A 19,217-nucleotide genomic window follows, 5' to 3' on the forward strand; every position below is an offset into this window, starting at 1 on the left:
AATTTTCCATTTTCCCAAATTATTACTATTCCAATCAAAACAATAATACATGTTATTTGGAACTCTCATATTGGAAATATATATATATATATATATATATATATATATATATATTCTCTAGTAGTGATATCAATAGACAAATGATTACCTTCATATACTACAAGTGCTACTACAAACTACCAAAAAAATTCTTGAGATATATTTACTGAAACATACCAGAAAACCTTAAATTTTATATCCTATTTAAAATGCATATCCAGGGATGCTGGGTGGCTCAGTTAGTTAAGTGCCTGAATTCAGCTCAGGTCATGATCCCAGGGTCCTGGGACTGATTCCTACTCCAGGCTCTAAGAGCCAGCTTCTCTCTTTGCCTGAAGCTCTCCCTGCTTGTACTCTTTCTTTCTGACAAATAAATAAATAAAATCTTTTTAAAAAAAAACAAAAGAGATATCCAATATGTAGTAATATACTAAATAATAATTTTTTGCAAATTTTTTGTGGTAAAGAATGCTTCATTGAAAAGATATTTATACGAAATATTGAAATAAATAAAATGTGTATATACACATGGCAAACCTATATGAGTAAATTCTATTCTGTCCAGGCCCCTGGGTGGCTCAGTGGGTTAAGCCTCTGCCTTCGGCTCAGGTTATGATCTCAGAGTCCTGGGATTGAGCCCCTCATCAGGCTCTCTGCTCAGCAGGGAGCCTGCTTCCCCTTCTCTCTCTCTGTCTGCCTCTGCCTACTTGTGATTTCTGTCTGTCAAATAAATAAATAAAACCTTTGGGGCACCTGGGTGGTTCAGTGGGTTAATGCCTCTTCCTTCAGCTTGGGTTATGATCCCAGGGTCCTGGGATCGAGCCCCACATCAGGCTCTCTGCTCAGCAGGGAGCCTGCTTCCCCTGCCCCCTCACTCTGCCTGCCTCTCTGCCTACTTGTGATCTCTGTCTGTCAAATAAATAAAGTCTTTTAAAAATATTCTATTCTCTCTAAAAATGATATAGAAGAATGTGTGGAGATACGCAAAATGGTCATAACTTATTCTAATAATCTAATTATAATAAATCTCAAAGGAATCAAGACTGATGTGGATGAAGGCACAAAAGAGTAGAATGAAAAAGGTCCCATGCACTGGACTGTGGAGAATATGCATGTTTTGAAAAAGCAAAGCAAACAATATAGGACTTCCTAACCGAAGAAAAAGGTATATAGCAATAGTGATAATTATGTGGTGCGGGAAAATAGAAGAACCATGGTCTAATCTGAGTGAAAATGAAGGATGGGAAGGAGAGGGAAAGGAGCGAATGGAGCTACAATTTTCACAGCTAGCATTGACTGGACCTTTCTCTGTGCCAGGGACCGTGACATGCTTTAAACACATCCCCTCATTTAAATACGTACCACTGGTAGGTAAGTACTCTCAATCCTGTTTTACCAAAGAACAGGGGTGTTGGGGAGGCAAGTTCTGGAGGCACACTGCCTCATTTCCAATCTCAGCTCCTCCACCACTGGCTGAGTACTCTGGGGCAAGTTATGAAGCCTCTTTATACCTCCTATTAAAACAGTGACTGTTCATAGTCCCTAGTTTATAGGACTGGCATGAAGATTAGATTCTTTAAGATGGGTAATGCTCCTGTGACAGTGCCTGGCAAATGACGACTGTGGAAAATTTTCAACCATTTTTATCAAATGGAAAATCTGAGTCTTCAAAAAGAATTGTTAAACTCAAGGGTACACAAAGATACAAATGCAGTGATCTGAAGGGGCACGTGCACCCCAATGTTTATAGCAACAACTTCCATAACAGCTAAACTATGGAAAGATCCCAGATGTCCATCTACAGATGAAAGGATAAAGAAAATGTGGTATAGATATACCATAGAATATTATGCAGTCATCAAAAAAAACCCCAAATCTTGCCATTTGCAAGGACATGGATGAAAGTAGACGGTATTATGCTAAGCAAAATAAGTCAATCAGATAAAGACAATTATCATATGATCTCACTGATATGAGGAATTTTAGAAATGAGACATAGGATCATAGTGAAAGGGAGGGAAAATGGAACAAGACAAAACCAGAGAGGGAGACAAACCATAAGAGACTTTTAATCTCAGGAAACAAACAGGTTTTCTGGAGTGGAGGAGGATGGGAGAGATGGGGTGGCTAGGTGATAGACGCTGGAGAGGGTATATACTAAGGTGAGCACTGTGAATTGTGTAAGACTCATGAATCACAGACCTGTAGCCCTGAAACAAACAATATATTATATGTTAATAAAAAAATAGCAAAGAAAAAAAAATTCAAGGCTACACCATGGGTAACTTGGAGAACAGAGTATTGAAGCCAGGTCCATCTGATTGCAAAGAGGCTCAAAGGCACAATGTGGTCCCCTTTTCCCTACAAAGACTACAGTGAAATGCCCTTCCATACCTCCACCTTAAGGAAAAAAAACACCCTCTCACCGATCACACAATCCCAGCAGAAGCATGGAACTGCTCACTTAAGAAAGTACAATGGTTCCTCAGGCTTCTTGTCATACCCTAAGATATTTATGTTTGTTTGTTTGTTTGTTTGTTTAAGATTTTATTTATTTAACAGAAAAGAGAGAGATCACAAGTAGGCGGAGAGGCAGGCAGAGAGAGAGAGAGAGAGAGAGAGAGAGCAAGAGAGGAGGAAGCAGGCTCCCTGCTGAGCAGAGAGCCTGATGTGGGACTCAATCCCAGGACCCTGAGATCATGACCTGAACTGAAGGCAGAGGCTTAATCCACTGAGTCACCCAGGCGCCCCAGTTGGTTTATTTTTTTAAAGCATGTGTTCATCAGCAGAGAGAACAACCAACTTTGGAAACAATAAAGGGAACATCCCAGAGGAAGTACAGATCAAATTACTGAGCCATGACCTGGAACTGAAGCCAAATGGCCGTGAGTATCCCATTCTCATTGGCTGCACCATCCTAGACTCAGCCTGCTATGAATAAACATTTGATTCACTTTATGGTTGGATTCTCCTAGTTCTTTTGCTTCCCACTTAGATCTGTCTTCAGAAAAGAATGCACTGACCATGCCACAGAAGTAAGAAAATCTTTGTAACAGTTATATTTTCAATTGTACATCGAAGTTTCTACACCAATCTTATAAATATGGCTCATTTAAGTTTGCCTTATATTTCATTATCTAAATCACAGTATTTTAGAGTGAAAATTGGTATTATTGATACCCTGAGCCAGTAGGCTGAAACAGACTTAGGAAATTGGAACATATAGTCAGACTGGGTCAATATGAGTTAAGTCTGAGATTTTAAAATACTGTCTCCCCTCCTTCCCCAAATTAGATTTTTCAACTTGTACAACTGTATAGTCTAGTATCATAGAGTGCCTGAATTAAGGTTATGCTTGGAAGGTTTTTAATATGGCTGTGTGGGGGTTCCTAAACCAGCTCAGTTCAGTAGAGCATGCAACTCTTGATCTCGGGGTTGTAAGTTCAAGCCCCACATTGTATATAGAGGTTACTTAAAAATAAAAGAAAAACTCTTTAAATGTGGCTTTAAGCTATAAGGTCCCCATTGTTAACTTGGAAACAGTTATTTCTATTTGATAGGGCTATTGTGAGAATTTATGTACAACACACACACATATGTACACATGTAAGTATGTGTCTCTATATGTGAATATACATATATGTAGATACAGTTGACCCTTAAACAACATGGGTTTGAACTGCATAGGTCTACATATATGCAGATTTTTAAAATATAGTATAGTATAAATGTATTTTTTTTCCTTATGGTTCCCTTAATGACATTTTATTTTCTCGAGCTTACTTTATTATAAGAATACAGGATGTAATACTTACACAAAATGTGTGTTAATTGATTTTTTTATGCTTATTGGGAAGGTCATTAGCAGTTAAGTTTTGGGGGAGTCAAAAGTTGTATATGAATTTTCAACTGCCTGGAGGGTCAGCCCCCAACCCCTGTGTTGATCCAGGGTCAACTGTATATCTTAGTCCCATGAATGTTCAAAACGTGGTAGCTGTTATTATATCCTCAGGACTCTAATTCAACTCTCTGGGGCCTCTTGGGAGGCAGACTGCTGATTTTTCTCAGGCAACAGTGCTCAGTAATGCTATGTGATTTCGTCAAACTTCTGTATCTGCTATGTTTCAACAGTCAGTTCTGTATGTATTGATAGGGTGAAAACAAAACTAGGCACCTCAGTTCTGCCCTCTCTCAACAAATGGCAAGAGTACTTATTGGCTTCATGATATTTATGAACTATTTTCAGTAATTAGTATGTTTATAAGCATGGATATTTCTGTTCTGTGCTAGAAGCACAGCCTCATGTTAACATTATTTGACCAAGAACAGGCCACTTTGAATAAGAAGGAGCAAGTGTTCTTAAGGGAAGAGCTTAGATGTCAACCTGGGAGAAAGGCATTTTCACCAGCAGATGACTTCTGGTAACAGGAAAAGTTTTTTGATGTATAGAATTTAGGGGCATTGGGTAGCCTAAATATAGAAAGAGATGACTAGAATTATAATGGAAGGGCTTTCCGGTGAGTGATTAGAAGGAAACAGAATCTTTGGAGAAATTTAATAGTTACATGGTGAGAAGAGGAAATCCACACAAAGTCAATCTAGGTCAGAGGTATTAGCTATAAAACATACTTAAGTGTAGTGTAACAGAGTCAGGAGAAGTGGACCATGAACAGGTGAAGTCAACGAGAGCAGGCTGTAAATACATGAAGCAACGACAATAAAAAGAGTCTAGCATCTTCTGTGTTGTCTCTGTCATCCTTCAGTATCTGAAAATGTCTAAGGAGTAGGTAGTCTACTTGCCAAAATCTATTGGAGGGAAAAAGATAAAGGTGACTCAAGATAGCTAACATTTTTTTGACTAACCTAAGTGGAAGTGAAAACCTGTTTTTTTACTAAATAAATAATAAATAAATAAATAAAAGTTCACTCCTGCTTTGATTACTACTGAGAAGTTAACAGTAGGCTGTGGTTTCACACCTCAGAGAACCAGACTGGCAGTGATCCAGAGTCCAAGGATCTGTTCACGTCTAGCCTAGAAGAGATTGCCTTATCTATGGACAGATATGTGGAGATGGCACCTGGAATCAATCTTGATCCAGAAATACTACAGAAATGCCAGAATATTTATGCTCACATCCAGCAAGTCGGTCTTAGGTTTCTCAGCTTTATGACTAGTATATGTTGTATGTCAAATGCCTTTTACAATCATTACTTAATCGTTTAACAAGTTCTGACAGAGCTCTAATAGATTTGGGTGTTTTCTTTTTTTTTTAAATCTATTGGAATATGGAAGTGGCAATTTTTGTTTGTTTGTTTCAAGAAAACATGTCATATATTTCCTCACTTAGAATAAAAAAATTGCTTCTATAGAAAATACATGTCATGCTTATGGCACATTCGAGGCATTTTTAATCCTTTCCATTTAGAGAAAAATACTGCAGAAAAAGTTTGCTTCCCACACAAATCAATCTTTTTTTTTTCTTTTTATGCTTTGTTTTCTTTCTAGCTTTCTTTTCTCCTTTATGAGAACAAAATCAAAATTCTGCATTAGGACAAATATTATCTAGTAATAGTCACCTTATCTACATTGGTCTTACTTTAAATTCTAAAGACACAAAAATATTTATTTATTTATTTATTTATTATTTTTTAAGATTTTATTTATTTATCAGAGAGAGAGAGAGGGAGAGAACAAGCACAGGCAGACAGAATGGCAGGCAGAGGGAGAAGGAGAAGCAGGCTCCCCGGCGAGCAAGGAGCCCGATGTGGGACTCGATCCCAGGACGCTGGGATCATGACCTGAGCCAAAGGCAGCTGCTTAACCAACTGAGCCACCCAGGCGTCCCAAGACACAAAAATATTTAAAATAAATTAATAACACAATTTTGTCATTAAAAACTAATTACTAGGGGCACCTGAGTGGCTTAGTGTTTAAGCCTCTGCCTTCCGCTCAGGTCATGATCTCAGGGTCTTTGGATCAAGCCCGGCATCAGGTTCTCTGCTCAGCAGGGAGCCTGCTTCCCCCCCCCTCTCTCTGCCTGCCTCTCTGACTACTTGTGATCTCTGTAAAATAAATAAATAAAATCTTTTAAAAAAATCTAATTATTATTAGTGATGCTTCACTAAAATCTAGTTAACAAAGAATTTACTTATCCATTAAGAAGAAAAAAACTATATTTATTAATATTGTACTTAAAGTTGATACCAACTTGATCATATTTAAATATCTATAATTAAGAATTGGGTAGCCTTTAAGATATTTATGATTTCATCATGCAGAAGAATATTACTTTTACCTAAATGTCTTATTGGTATATAACTCCAAACCATTAATGAAAATTCATTTTTAAAATCAACTTCCTTTTCTTGACAATCCAAATAAAGAAAGAAGAAAATGTGTTATTTCAAAAACATGACATTTACATTTTGTCAATAATTGTTCAATTTTTCTACAAGTTTGGTATTTTTTAATAATTCTGTTGCTAGCACATTCTATGCAATGCTTATAATGTACATGTATTCAATATTCAATACATGTGCTTATTTCAGTGGATATATAGGAGAAAGATTCACCAACATTACAATAAACTACCTCAAATTTTTCTTGTTCAGTCCTAGCTTGGCCACTTCCCAGCTGTGCAACCTCAGGCAACCTACTTACCCTCTGGAATTCTCAGATTCTTTATCTTTAAAACGGGGTCATCATTAACTTGCGGGGTCCTTGTGAAGATCAGAGCTAAGGCTCCCCGTGCATCGGGCAGAAGTTCCATACTCCGTAATTGGTAGACGTTAGCAGTAAATGAAACTGAGGTCAGCACTCTCTTCCCTTTTCCTAAAACGATATCCAGCAAGAAGCAGCTAGTGATCAGAGTTCCACCCCGTGAAAATGTTGACTTTTTACGTCACTGAAAGAGCCTTTCGTTGACCCTGCAATACCAGCTCAGGGCTTTCATACACCCCACACAGTGAGATCAGAAGAGCCACGCAGGTTTTAACAATCCTACCTTAGCGTCAAAGAATCAGATAAAAAGAGATGTTATAAAGCCAGGCAAAAGATCTGTGGATCCGTGTAAAAACACCATCTGAGAACAAATTTTCATGAAGCTTTTCCAAATGTTACACTCCAGCTTGGGAGTGAAGAATTGGTATCCGAGGGACACGGGGGCTGGGATCAGTGCCCTACAATAAAACATAAAATGATTTCTTTCCTTCAATGGATTTGTTTTGCCCCTGACCTAATTTCTATGCTAATTTACAGGGCTTGTGATTACTTTATCCTCTCACAGCCCATACCTCTCCCTTCTTTCAAGTCTCTCAGGGTCTGACTCCAGGAAGTAAGGCACATGTGTCATCAATAAACTGCATTCACTTAACTGTTCATTATTCAGCGGCTGATCCACTTTGTGGATTTTCCACGCCTTTCATTTTGTCTCCTCCTCAATCCTACTACCTTTCTTTTGATGATTTCACTGCTCATTATCACCTCTACCAGAAGTGAGAAGAAAGAATGTGAAATTTAAATGAGTTGGAAATGACTTTCAAAATTTATTTTGAGGATCAGGAAAGAAAGTTGAAAATGTGAGCTAAAATTAGGCCTGGGGTTTCTGATGATTTGCCCAGCTATACATATCCCTGTTCAAGTGAGGCTAATTACGTCCTGAAAATAAAAGAACTATTCTACCCTACCTAACTGTTCTACTCTACTCTACCCTTCCTACTGGAATATGCAGAGAAAAAGGAGAAACATAAGATGTGTTTACACAGTTTTCTAAAACAAAAAGACCGTACTAGTTAGTATAGCCTAAAGTCACACATATTGCACAATTTAGTATTCAATGTTTTAGAATACAAGTTTGTATTATAGTAAATTATCTTAATTGTGTCCTTTTGTGCACGTAGTATAAATAGTATATTTACTTACTAAAGCAACTGTAAAGCTGTTTTAGCAAAAGAACCAATATGCTAATTTGCTATTAGCCTTACAATCTCTGAATTGTGTAGGGAAAGTGCAATGTAAGCTTTTTTCCAAGTTTGATATACTTGAATAACAATTTTACCTAAATTACAGCCCCCCCCCCCCCAACACACACAACTTTCCCTCAGTTTCTCTCCCAGGGGTTTTAGTTATCCACGGGCAACTGGAGTCTAGAAGCAGATGACCCTCCTGACATATATCAGAAGGTCAATAGTAGCCTAATGTTAGTCACGTTTGCCCCGCCCCGCTTCATTCCACCCCCCCCCACCTCATCTCATCATGTCTGCATTTTATCATCTCACACCATCACAAGAATGGTGAGTATACAGTACAGTAAGATGTTTTTGAGAGAGCAAGGCCGCGTTCCCATAACTTTTATTACAGTATGTTGTTAAAATTGTTCTACTTTCTTGTTAGTTTTTTGTTCATCTCTTCTTGTACCTAACTGATAAATTAAGCTTTCTCATAGTTATGTATGTATAGAAGAAACAGCCTTCAGTGCAACATGGGGTTTCAGGGCATCCCCTAAAGGTCTTGGAACATCTGCCCTACGAAAGAGGGGGAGCTCCTCCATGACTGTTTCTTAAGTATATTTGTAAATTGGAAAAATAAAATAATATAAAGTAACTAACTGGTACTTAGGGCAACTTTTAAGATCAAGGCTTTTGGAAGTCATAGATGATGAGAAAGCAACTGCTCTTTTTCTAAGTTATTCTCTAATATTAGAGCCAATCCCGAGGCCAAGATCTACTATTCCAAGAAATAGGAATACTTTTAAGATTTGAATTAGTTATGCAGCACTTCTCTTGCTCTCAACTAATATACAAAAATGAGGGTTAATGAGGCGATCCATAAAACTACTTAGAACTTTTCAGGGCTTTCATGTACATACAATACATCTATACACATAATATATTCTCGGCCCACAAGTCATAAGAAGAATAAAGCTGGCCAAACACAGAGGAGGGTGTGTTTCTGTATATATACCTGTTTATGTGTAATTGACTAATGAAGTTTTTTACTTCAAAAAGGCATCATATAGCAAATCTATGCCTCCAATGTTTCTCCTGCTACAGGTGAGTGATAAACATTTGTTGGCTTGAAATACATTTAAATGTATATAAGCCCTAGATCCATCCATTCAGGTGAGAAGACGGTGTTATGGTGTATGGAGTAGAAAGAACATGTGCTTTGGGGGCCACGGTTCAGGGCCAAAGATACTGACAAGCCTGCAATTTATAGCTGAGAAATTAAAATAATAATACTTACCTTATAAAACTGTTATGAAGAGTAAGCAAATAAACATGTAAAGCACCTAGTAGCATGTTCAAAACATAACTGATAATAAATGGTTGATTTTATTATTTTTTGAGTGTTGTATTAATTTTATAAAAGTGATAATCTCTCAGTCTTGATTGTTGGATAAGAAAAAGAATGTGTGTGTATGCATTCGTTATGTATATGTATTATGTAATGTATATAAATATATAATTTATATTATAAAAGAATATGTTTTCGGAGCACGTGGGTGGCTCAGTGGGTTAAGCCTCTGCCTTCGGCTCAAGTTATGATCTCAGGGTCCTGGGATGGAGATTCGCATCAGGCTCTCTGCTCAGCAGGGAGTCTGCTTCACGCCTCTCTCTCTGCCTGCCTCTCTACCTACTTGTGATCTCTCTCTCTCTGTCAAATAAATAGATACAATTTTTTAAAAAAAGAATATATTAAAAAAATATGTTGTATATAAAACATTTAATTATGTATTTATTATTTTATATTATACTATATATTGTATTCCTAAATTTTATGATTTACACTTACATATATATAATATATATCCTAAATATACACACATACATGTGAGTCATCCAAAAGGATCATTAATTTCATATATTAACAAGTAAAAATGGAGTTATCTTAAAATAAGGTCATATGCTAAATTTATACTTATTTACACCTTTCAATTACTTAAAACATTTATAGAACTACAGTTCAAAATAAGTTTAGCTATCTGTGTATTCATATTGATTACATGAAACTTGTGGATACCATACTGTTACTGAAAAACTTTAAATGGCTCAGTTATAAAAGTTACCTGGAAAACACACAGTACTTCAAATATTTTTAAAATTTTAGGGTATGTTTGATAAATGGACAAAGTTTGAAGATGGTATCCTGATGAACACTTATAAGCATGCTTATACTTTATAAAGAGGTAAGACTACAAGGAGAGGAAACTTGCAGTAAATGAAAATTATTATTAACTTTCGGTGATCTCAGGCAGTAAATACTTACCAAAGTAACCTGTGTATCATTATTTAGTGTCTATTAATGACAGATATTAGGTAAGCCACTTAATGCATATGAGTCCATGTAGTATGTAGGAGTGTACTTATAGGAAATTTGAAACAGAGAGGTGTGATTACTTACCTAAAGTCACACAGTATCCTAGGAGCAACCCAGGGAATGGAATCCAAATTTCCTGGTTCTGTTCAGTGTACCATCTATTGTATCAAATTGTTTTCCTTGTCTATAGAAAAAATAGGCTTGGGAGGCATATAATCTAACTATTCTTCTAGATCAATTTTTACAAAACACCTGGGAAGCAGGCCCAGAGCAATTGAGACATCTGACTAGTATGTAAGTATTATTTTCAAGGGAGGAATAGCACAGAAGCTCCCCAGATCATCTTTAGAAAGAAATATGTCACACCAGATGGTAGGTCACAGGGCTGCCATCCTCAGGCACAGGAGTTTGGGAATGTTTTCACTGTACCCAGAATGAAGGCACAAGAGAAGAAAGAAGAATATTTGGACTTTTATTTTTTCTGAGGCCTAATTACAGTGTAATCCTGCATGAAACCTCTGCTTAGATCTTCAAAAAGGAAAGAAGCTAACAAGTAGCTCAGTTAAGAGTTTGGATTGCGACATGAAGCTTTTACCTCAAATCATGCCAAGCTCTTCCAATTTTGATGACAAACTTCCATCCAGGGACTTTGCAATCACAGTGCCAGGGGAGTTATTATTGTCACTGTAAACGTTATCTCCAGAATGTTGAACTACTGTGCTTCAACTTACATTATAGTTAATATGGTCATGCTTTCTAGAAAGACTCTAGAAAAATTATTGCTAAATCTATGTATTCTAGAATATATAGATTAGATTTCTTGCCTACATAATGAAGGGAAGGAGAAGTACTAACCTTTTCCATAGAGATCAGCTGGATGATATGGTCAGAACACCAAAACTCCACTGGGGTGTGGTTTGGGGGACACTTGAAAATGGTGCATCTGTGCCGAAAGTATCCACTGCAAAGTAGAGAAAGAAAGAGCTTATGAGTCCAGGGGAAACCAAAGATAGTCAACAAAATAATTACAAAGAGGTGATGTCACTTCAACTGGATTATCTTCATAAATGACAGCTCTAGTGTACTGTCATTGTAAACAAAGAACAAATTAAGTTAAGAGAGTCCTATATTTCCACCAAAATAAAAGGTGAGTGATTTTAACCTTTAACCCCTATGAGAGAGGGCGTCAACTGTGAGGGGGATACACAGTCTATCACGGTTGCTTTCTGGGTAGACATAAAAGTTATTCAGACTGGGGGGGGGGTCCAGCCTGCATGTACTCTCACTGCCGATGTTTTGCCTGCTTCTGTCCATGTATCCCAAACTTCCAGAAGCTATGGGTATTGTGCGAAGACATAAACACATTTCAGAAGCAGCTTGGTACTGATTAAGAGTCAGACGTGTCTCAACTACAGATCCCTCAGTAAATATTTACCAATTATGGTAAAAGTTCATCTGTAGGGCAGAATTAGCAGCTGAAGAAAAGACATATCCTAATTCCCTGACTGTGCTTTGTTTATCAGCAGTATAATGGCTTCACACCCACGTGTACATGTTCCTCTGCGTGTTCACCTCTTCATCAGAACTCCGATTTCATTCTAAAGAGCTTAAAGGAGCTAAGTTTATAAATCAGATCCATATCATACGCCAGATATATACCACAGGGAATTTTGTGTACTCCATGTATGGTCCCATTTGCACAGTAAGTAACTGTTCCACACACCAGGTGTTTTGATGTAGTGTGTTGTCAATATTTAGGACTCCATGTCTCTACAATTAGTAGAAATGAAGAGAAAATAGGAAGGAGCAAAACAATTAGTTCAGCCAACCAATTTAGATTCTAGTCAGTATAGGGCAGAATAGGAACATTAAGGTGGGTTCTTATGGAAAGCACAGGATGTCAGATCTTTCTGTGACCCAAGAGGAAGATTTTTCTATTAGGGCTCAGTCACTAAATATGCAGTGGGGAGGACTTTATGCTCAGGGCAGTGCAGAGTCTATCTGGAAACCCAGTGATGAAGAGAACTATCTACTCAGGGAAAGGCCCGTGGTCTTTTCCGTTATTTCTACAGCACCCTGAAGATCAAAAAGCGTTTCACAGACTTATAGCATTGGATTCTCTCACCAGCCCTGATTCTATAAATGAAGATACAGGTCACATGACTATTTAGTGTGAGAATCAGAGGAAATATCCAAGCATTTTTGCACCACATCCCTCCAGGACTCCTTTCTAGAGGAAAGCTTTCCAGTAAGCATTCCAAGAGAAAGAAAAAAAGCGACCTTTTGAAAAGTAACCATTTTTTTTTTTAACCTAAGCTTCAGTGAGTGAAAAAAGAAAATGCCCCCCTTTGAGAATTACGTTAAAATTGCCCACAGGCAGAACTACTTGTGTTAGTTACCACACAATTGTTTCCACTTTCCCCCTGGGCTCTTTCCCTTGGCCAGAAGCCACAACTGCCTCTTAAGTAAGACCACAGGGCAGACACCCAGAGACCCTTGCGCTTACAACTAGGAACCTAGCAGAAGCCTGCCACCACCAACAGCGAAGATTCAAAAATTAGAGCATGTCAGAACCCTCACCGAATTCATCTATTTGCTCTCCCGGCTCAAACCACCTTAAAAAGAGTTTGAAGTTCCTTCCCTCCGCAGAGAAGAGTGGATTTCCTTTCTCTGTGCACACACTGCTGGAAGCAAGTCTCTCCGAAGCACTGGTGGTAAAAGCAAGCGTTTGGGGATCGCGCCTGTGGCTGCCCTGTAGCGCCGACCTCCTCTCCCTCTCTATTCAGATATACGTGCAGGCTTATTTATTTATTCTAATCTCCCCCCCCCGCGCTCGCAACCTGTGGACTGGAGTTCTGACTGGTGCGGCGAGGAGGGAGGCTGGTGGGCACGCGCTCCAGTGCCCGACCGGGTGGCACCTCGTCGCAGTCTTCAGAGGCAAGTCCCCCGCTCCGGCTCCTCTGGCGGGGTCTGGACTTAGCTGCGTCCGGGGAAGGAAACCATGACCGTGCCCTTCTGCCCCGCGCCTTGCTGCCCCCCGCCAGTACCTCGCGTCCTTAATTAACGAGCCAGTGACTATTGGCTGAAGTTCCCCCAGCGATTTGCATGAACAGAGAGGGAGTGTCTTCTGCCGCCCTCCCGACAGGAGCGCGCTGACTGCAGCCTCCCCGGGAATGCGCGGCCGAGGGAATGCGCGCAGCTCGCGGGCCCTGGCAGTGAGCTGGCGCCCGGCGATCTGGCACCCGCGCCTGGATATGGGGCGTCTCAGTCGTCCCAGGAGCAGCACCAGCCACAGAAACCTGCCGGTAAGGCTTGGGGTCCGGGAGTCCTGCAGCCCCGACAAGTTGCAGTCCGGTGAGGCAGTTCCTACTCTTGATGGGTTTTCAAACCTTTCCCTTAATCCAAACTTTACGGGAAGGTTGAGGGGGAGGGGAAGGGAGTTTAGCATAAGGTGTCTTCCTTTTAGCAAGAAATAGGCACGTCTTCTGGTCGGGAAAGTAAGTTTCTGAAATAGGAATGTAGGCAGATGGGGGGGGGGGCTCGATCCGCTTGAGATACTGGGGTGCGGAGATTTCTCTGCTGCTGTCGGCACCTGCTAGGACTGTCCGCTGTAATTGGCAAATTGTTTTTGCATAAGCATTTTCTGCGTTTACTTCTTTTTCCTTAGGGGAGGGAGACTAGGGAGGGCTTGTTAGGAGGTGGAGATTCAGATCCTTTCGATTTGACCCTGGATGAGAGCTAAAATGAAAATTACTTCTCTGACCTAAAGTGTTTATTTAATGGGGGGGGGGCGCTAGATCCGAAGAGAAAGTGTCACTGTGTTTTTGCACATAATAATTATTGTTATTGGTATTGTTGGTGGTGGTGTTCTCATAATAAGGGATGTGACACATTTCGCGTTCCGGAGACCTTAGTGGTAGAAACATTTCAATGGGAAATAAATGATGAATTGCCCATCATCGCTCAGTCCTCTTTCCACTACCAACCTCTCTCCATAACCTACACGGGTGGTTTCCCTGCGGCGTTGCGCAGTCCCTGAGTTGAGTGCTCTCCACTCTGGCGTGTGTTTCCAGGAATGTTTTATGGCTGGGGATTCCGATTATTAATTGAATAAGGGCGCCGTTGGGGAGCTGGGGAAAAGAGGGGGAGGTAGATAGTGAACAGAAAAAATTAAGTTTTGGCGACAGTGTTGCTCCATAGATCTCTTCTTTGCAGCAAGTTTTCCTCTTCATCCCTCTCCGACTGGAGGGTTTGCCTTTGGTAATGGGGATGGGGGCAAATATGACCTTGTGGCCCTGATTTCTGACTCCAGTCTCCGTGTTTCCGCGTGTGTGTAACGAGCCTTCTCCCCTCCCCCTCCCCTTTCAGCATTTGTTTCTGTTTTTCCTCTTCGTTCGTGGGACCCTTCAAACTGCCTCGCGAGTTACAGCCGGGCCACGGAGCTTCTGTACAGCCTGAACGAGGGACTGCCCGCGGGGGGTGCTCATCGGCAGCCTGGCGGAGGACCTGCGGCTGGTGCCCCGCGCTGCCGGGAGGCAGGACCAGCTGTCGCAGCTGCCGGAGCGCCCCGTGGCTGAGCGGAACCCCCCTCTCTCCTTCAGCCTGGCTTCCCGGGGACTGAGTGGTCAGTACGTGACCCTAGAGACAACCGCTCCGGGGAGCTGCACACTTCGGCCCCCAGGGAGATCGACAGGGAGGCCCTGTGTCTTGAAGGAGGTGGAGGAGCAGCCTGGGGCGGCAGTATTTCCATCTCCTCCTCCCCTTCCTCTGACTCTTGTCTTTTGCTTTTGGATGTGCTGGTCCTGCCTCAGGAATACTTTAGGTTTGTGAAGGTGAAAATCGCTATCCGGGACATCAATGACAATGCCCCACAGTTCCCCGTTTTCCCAAATCTCGGTTTGGGTTCCAGAAAATGCACCTATAAACACTCGGCTCGCCATAGAGCATCCTGCCATGGACCCAGATGTAGGCACGAACGGAGTGCAGACCTACCGCTTACTGGACTACCACCGCATGTTCACGCTGGATGTGGAGGAGAATGAGAATGGGGAGCGCACCCCTTACCTAATTGTCATGGGACAAAAAAAGAGGAGAACAAAAAAAAAAATGCTGGATAGGGAGACCCAGGACCAGTATGTGAGCATCATCATAGCAGAGGATGGCGGGTCTCCACCACTGCTGGGCAGCGCCACTCTCACCATCGGCATAACTGACATTAATGACAATTGCCCTCTCTTCACAGACTCACAGATCAATGTCACTGTGTTTGGGAATGCTACAGTGGGCACACCGGTTGCAGCTGTTCAGGCTGTGGATAGAGACTTGGGAACCAATGCTCAGATCACCTACGCTTATAGCCAGAAAGTTCCGCAAGCATCCAAGGATTTATTCCATCTGGACGAAACTACCGGAGTCATTAAAACTTTTCAGTAAGATTGGGGGAAGTGTTCTGCAAATGCACAAGCTCACCATCCTTGCTAATGGGCCAGGCTGCATCCCTGCTGTGACCACGGCACTGGTGACCATCATCAAAGTCATTTTCAGACCACCTGAAATTGTTCCTCGTTATATAGCCAATGAGGTAGATGGTATTGTTTACCTGAAAGAACTGGAGCCCATTAACACTCCAATTGCATTCTTCACCATAAGAGATCCAGAAGATAAATACAAGGTGAACTGCTACCTGGACGGTGAAGGACCATTTAGGTTATCACCCTACAAACCATACAATAATGAATATTTGCTGGAAACCACAAAACTGATGGATTATGAGCTACAGCAGTTCTATGAAATAGCTGTGGTGGCCTGGAACTCAGAGGGATTTCATGTCAAAAAAATTATTAAAGTGCAACTTTTAGATGACAATGACAATGCTCCTATTTTCCTGCAACCCTTGCTGGAACTAACGATTGAAGAAAATAATGCGCCCAATGCCTTTTTGACAAAGCTGTACGCGACGGATGCGGACAGTGGAGAGAGAGGCCAAGTTTCCTATTTCCTGGGACCTGATGCCCCCTCATATTTTTCCTTAGACAGTGTCACAGGAATTCTGACAGTTTCCACTCAGCTGGACCGAGAAGAGAAAGAAAGGTATAGGTACACAGTCAGAGCTGTTGACTCTGGGAAGCCACCCAGAGAATCAGTTGCCACTGTGGCTCTCACCGTGCTGGATAAAAATGACAACAGCCCTAGGTTCATCAACAAGGACTTCAGCTTTTTTGTGCCAGAAAACTTCCCAGGATATGGTGAAATTGGGGTAATTAGTGTCACAGATGCTGATGCTGGACGAAATGGTTGGGTAGCCCTCTCGGTGGTGAACCAGAGTGATATTTTTGTCATAGACACAGGAAAGGGCATGTTGAGAGCTAAAGTCTCTTTGGACAGAGAGCAGCAAAGCTCCTATACTTTGTGGGTCGAAGCTGTTGATGGGGGTGAGCCTGCCCTCTCTTCGACTGCAAAAATCACAATTCTCCTTCTAGATATCAATGACAACCCTCCTCTGGTTTTATTTCCTCAGTCCAACATGTCCTACCTGTTGGTACTGCCTTCTACTCTCCCCGGCTCCCCAGTTACAGAGGTCTATGCTGTTGACAAAGACACGGGCATGAACGCGCTGTCATAGCTTACAGCATCATAGGAAGAAGAGGTCCTAGGCCTGAGTCCTTTAGGATTGACCCTAAAACTGGCAATATTACTTTGGAAGAGGCATTGCTGCAGACAGACTATGGACTTCATCGTTTACTGGTGAAAGTGAGCGACCATGGTTACCCAGAACCTCTCCATTCCACAGTCATGGTGAACTTATTTGTCAATGACACTGTCAGTAATGAGAGCTACATTGAGAGTCTTCTAAGAAAGGAACCAGAAATCAACATAGAGGAGAAAGAACCACAGATCTCAATAGAACCAACTCATCGGAAAGTTGAGTCTGTGTCCTGTGTGCCCACTCTAGTTGCTCTCTCTGTAATAAGCTTGGGTTCTCTCACACTTGTAACAGGGATGGGCATATACATCTGCTTAAGGAGAGGGAAAAAAAAAAGCATCACAGGGAAGATGAAAATTTGGAAGTACAAATTCCACTCAAAGGAAAAATTGACTTGCATATGAGAGAGAGAGGAAACCAATGGCTATTTCTAATATTTGATATTTCATTGTGGAATAGCACAGAGATGTAGCTGACTCTGGGTAGTTTCCATCACCTAAACAAGAGTGTGTAGATGACAGTTCCAATGAAGGACGACTAATTTATAACTTGTACTATATTGTAAATAAGCTGTTTACAGGTTTTTAAACTTAAAATCAGAGGTTATAAAATGTGTACAGCATTTTTTAATGAAAATTAGTACTAACAGCTATAGAACTGTTATAAAAAAGCTTGGACATGGTTTACAGCTTTCATTCACCAAGCAGAATGATAGAACCTGAGAATAAGGTAAGAAAATGGTACATTGCATCTTTTTTGTCTAAAAAGTCCTTTAACCACAAGAGGGCATCAGTTGCTCCTTTGCAGGGAACTGTTTTGCGGTATTGTACAGGACAGTTGTTGTACATGAAATTAACGAAAGAGTATATTTTAAATATATTGTTTTTAACATTTAAGAGATATGAAATTGAAATAAATTGAATTTCACTGCACTTCAATGTATGATAAGAAAGAAAAGAAATTCATTTGTAAACAGAATGTTTATTACCTCACAAGTACATCATGTATAGTTTGAAAGAGAAGGTGTTACAAAGAAGCGCAATTTCTTTTTAGCAAGGGTGAAAACGTGGCCGTGTGTGTTAGAGTTGACCTGCTGAAGAGTATTTCGCTCTCCATGTACTCAAATGGCTTTCTGTTCCCTTTACCACTGCGCTTGCTATTATTACAGGGGAAATGTGTATATTCTCCCTTACAGACATTGTAACTGGAAATTGTGTCCAAGGAAAACAGCCAGGAGCAAAGACCTGTTTCAATCCTTAGTTGCTTCGTAGGTGTTTATGACATTTTGATGCTCTGACAACTTGTCGGTAGTACTTCATAGTTGGGTTAAATATTAGGTTTTTATGTGCTTGAATTCATTTATCACCTGAGAAAATAAAAATCATATTAAAGCGGAGTTATTCTAGAAGCTAGTGTACACTACCGGTTGTTTTAGTTGGGCCCTTTATATAAAAGTTATACTTATCTTTTTGTTGTTTGGGTTTGTTGGCTACCGTTTCTGGCTTCCTTTCTTTGGCTTTGGATTAGGTCCAAGAGTTTATTTGTAAGCCCAGCAGCAGATTTCTTTGATAACTTAGCTTTTACTGAATCCTTTGCAATGAAGCAAGCTGGTTCCTTAGTGATTGATCTCTTTTATTTCATTGTGTTGAGCTGGGAATTTTATTTTCTATGAGAGCTATAGCAAAATATCTGTGTAAACAAGGAATGTGTTAGCTTAAGCTGGATCACTCTACTTTTTTGGCCTCATGTGTCTGTACTGTACCAAACGTGTTTATATGTCTGCAAATTAAAGGTATATATTTTCATAATTTCTTTCTCATTTTTACCATTTTATATTTGAACATGGGCTTGTTCTTTCACTGAAGTGCCTGCTACTGGCATTTGTTTGCTTTTAGAAGTAAATGTGGGCAAAGTAAATATGCTATTTGCTAAAGTTTATATTAAACTAATTCATTACTCAATTAAACATTGGGTAAATCATTGAATGTGTGTGTAGATATATATATAGATATATATCTAATATATTTATTATATGTAAATAATAGAGAGTATGCCTAGATGTTTGACAGGCATTTGGATGAAAATTTATTCCCACGCGTGTGCACATGCATATTAATTTTTGGCTTTGTATCAACTATACACATTCATTTTACTACA

The 19,217-nt window shown here is 40.3% G+C and overlaps 1 protein-coding gene across 1 annotated transcript; it reads left to right on the forward strand.

The window, feature by feature from the left end:
- The first annotated feature begins 12,874 nt into the window (after nt 1–12,874).
- LOC123391107 (protocadherin-20-like) lies at nt 12,875–18,868 on the forward strand. Its single transcript, XM_045076597.1, is given in 10 exon segments — nt 12,875–13,662; nt 14,726–14,752; nt 14,755–14,832; nt 14,834–14,998; nt 15,001–15,240; nt 15,242–15,775; nt 15,777–16,967; nt 16,970–17,386; nt 17,389–17,463; nt 17,466–18,868. Coding segments are annotated over 10 exon segments (2,895 nt in total). The 5' UTR covers nt 12,875–13,530; the 3' UTR covers nt 17,502–18,868.
- Nucleotides 18,869–19,217: the final 349 nt, after the last annotated feature.

Source organism: Mustela putorius, unplaced genomic scaffold, assembly GCF_011764305.1.
Source record: "Mustela putorius furo isolate JIRA1106 unplaced genomic scaffold, ASM1176430v1.1 tig00000179_pilon_pilon_pilon, whole genome shotgun sequence".
Lineage (NCBI taxonomy): Eukaryota > Metazoa > Chordata > Mammalia > Carnivora > Mustelidae > Mustela > Mustela putorius.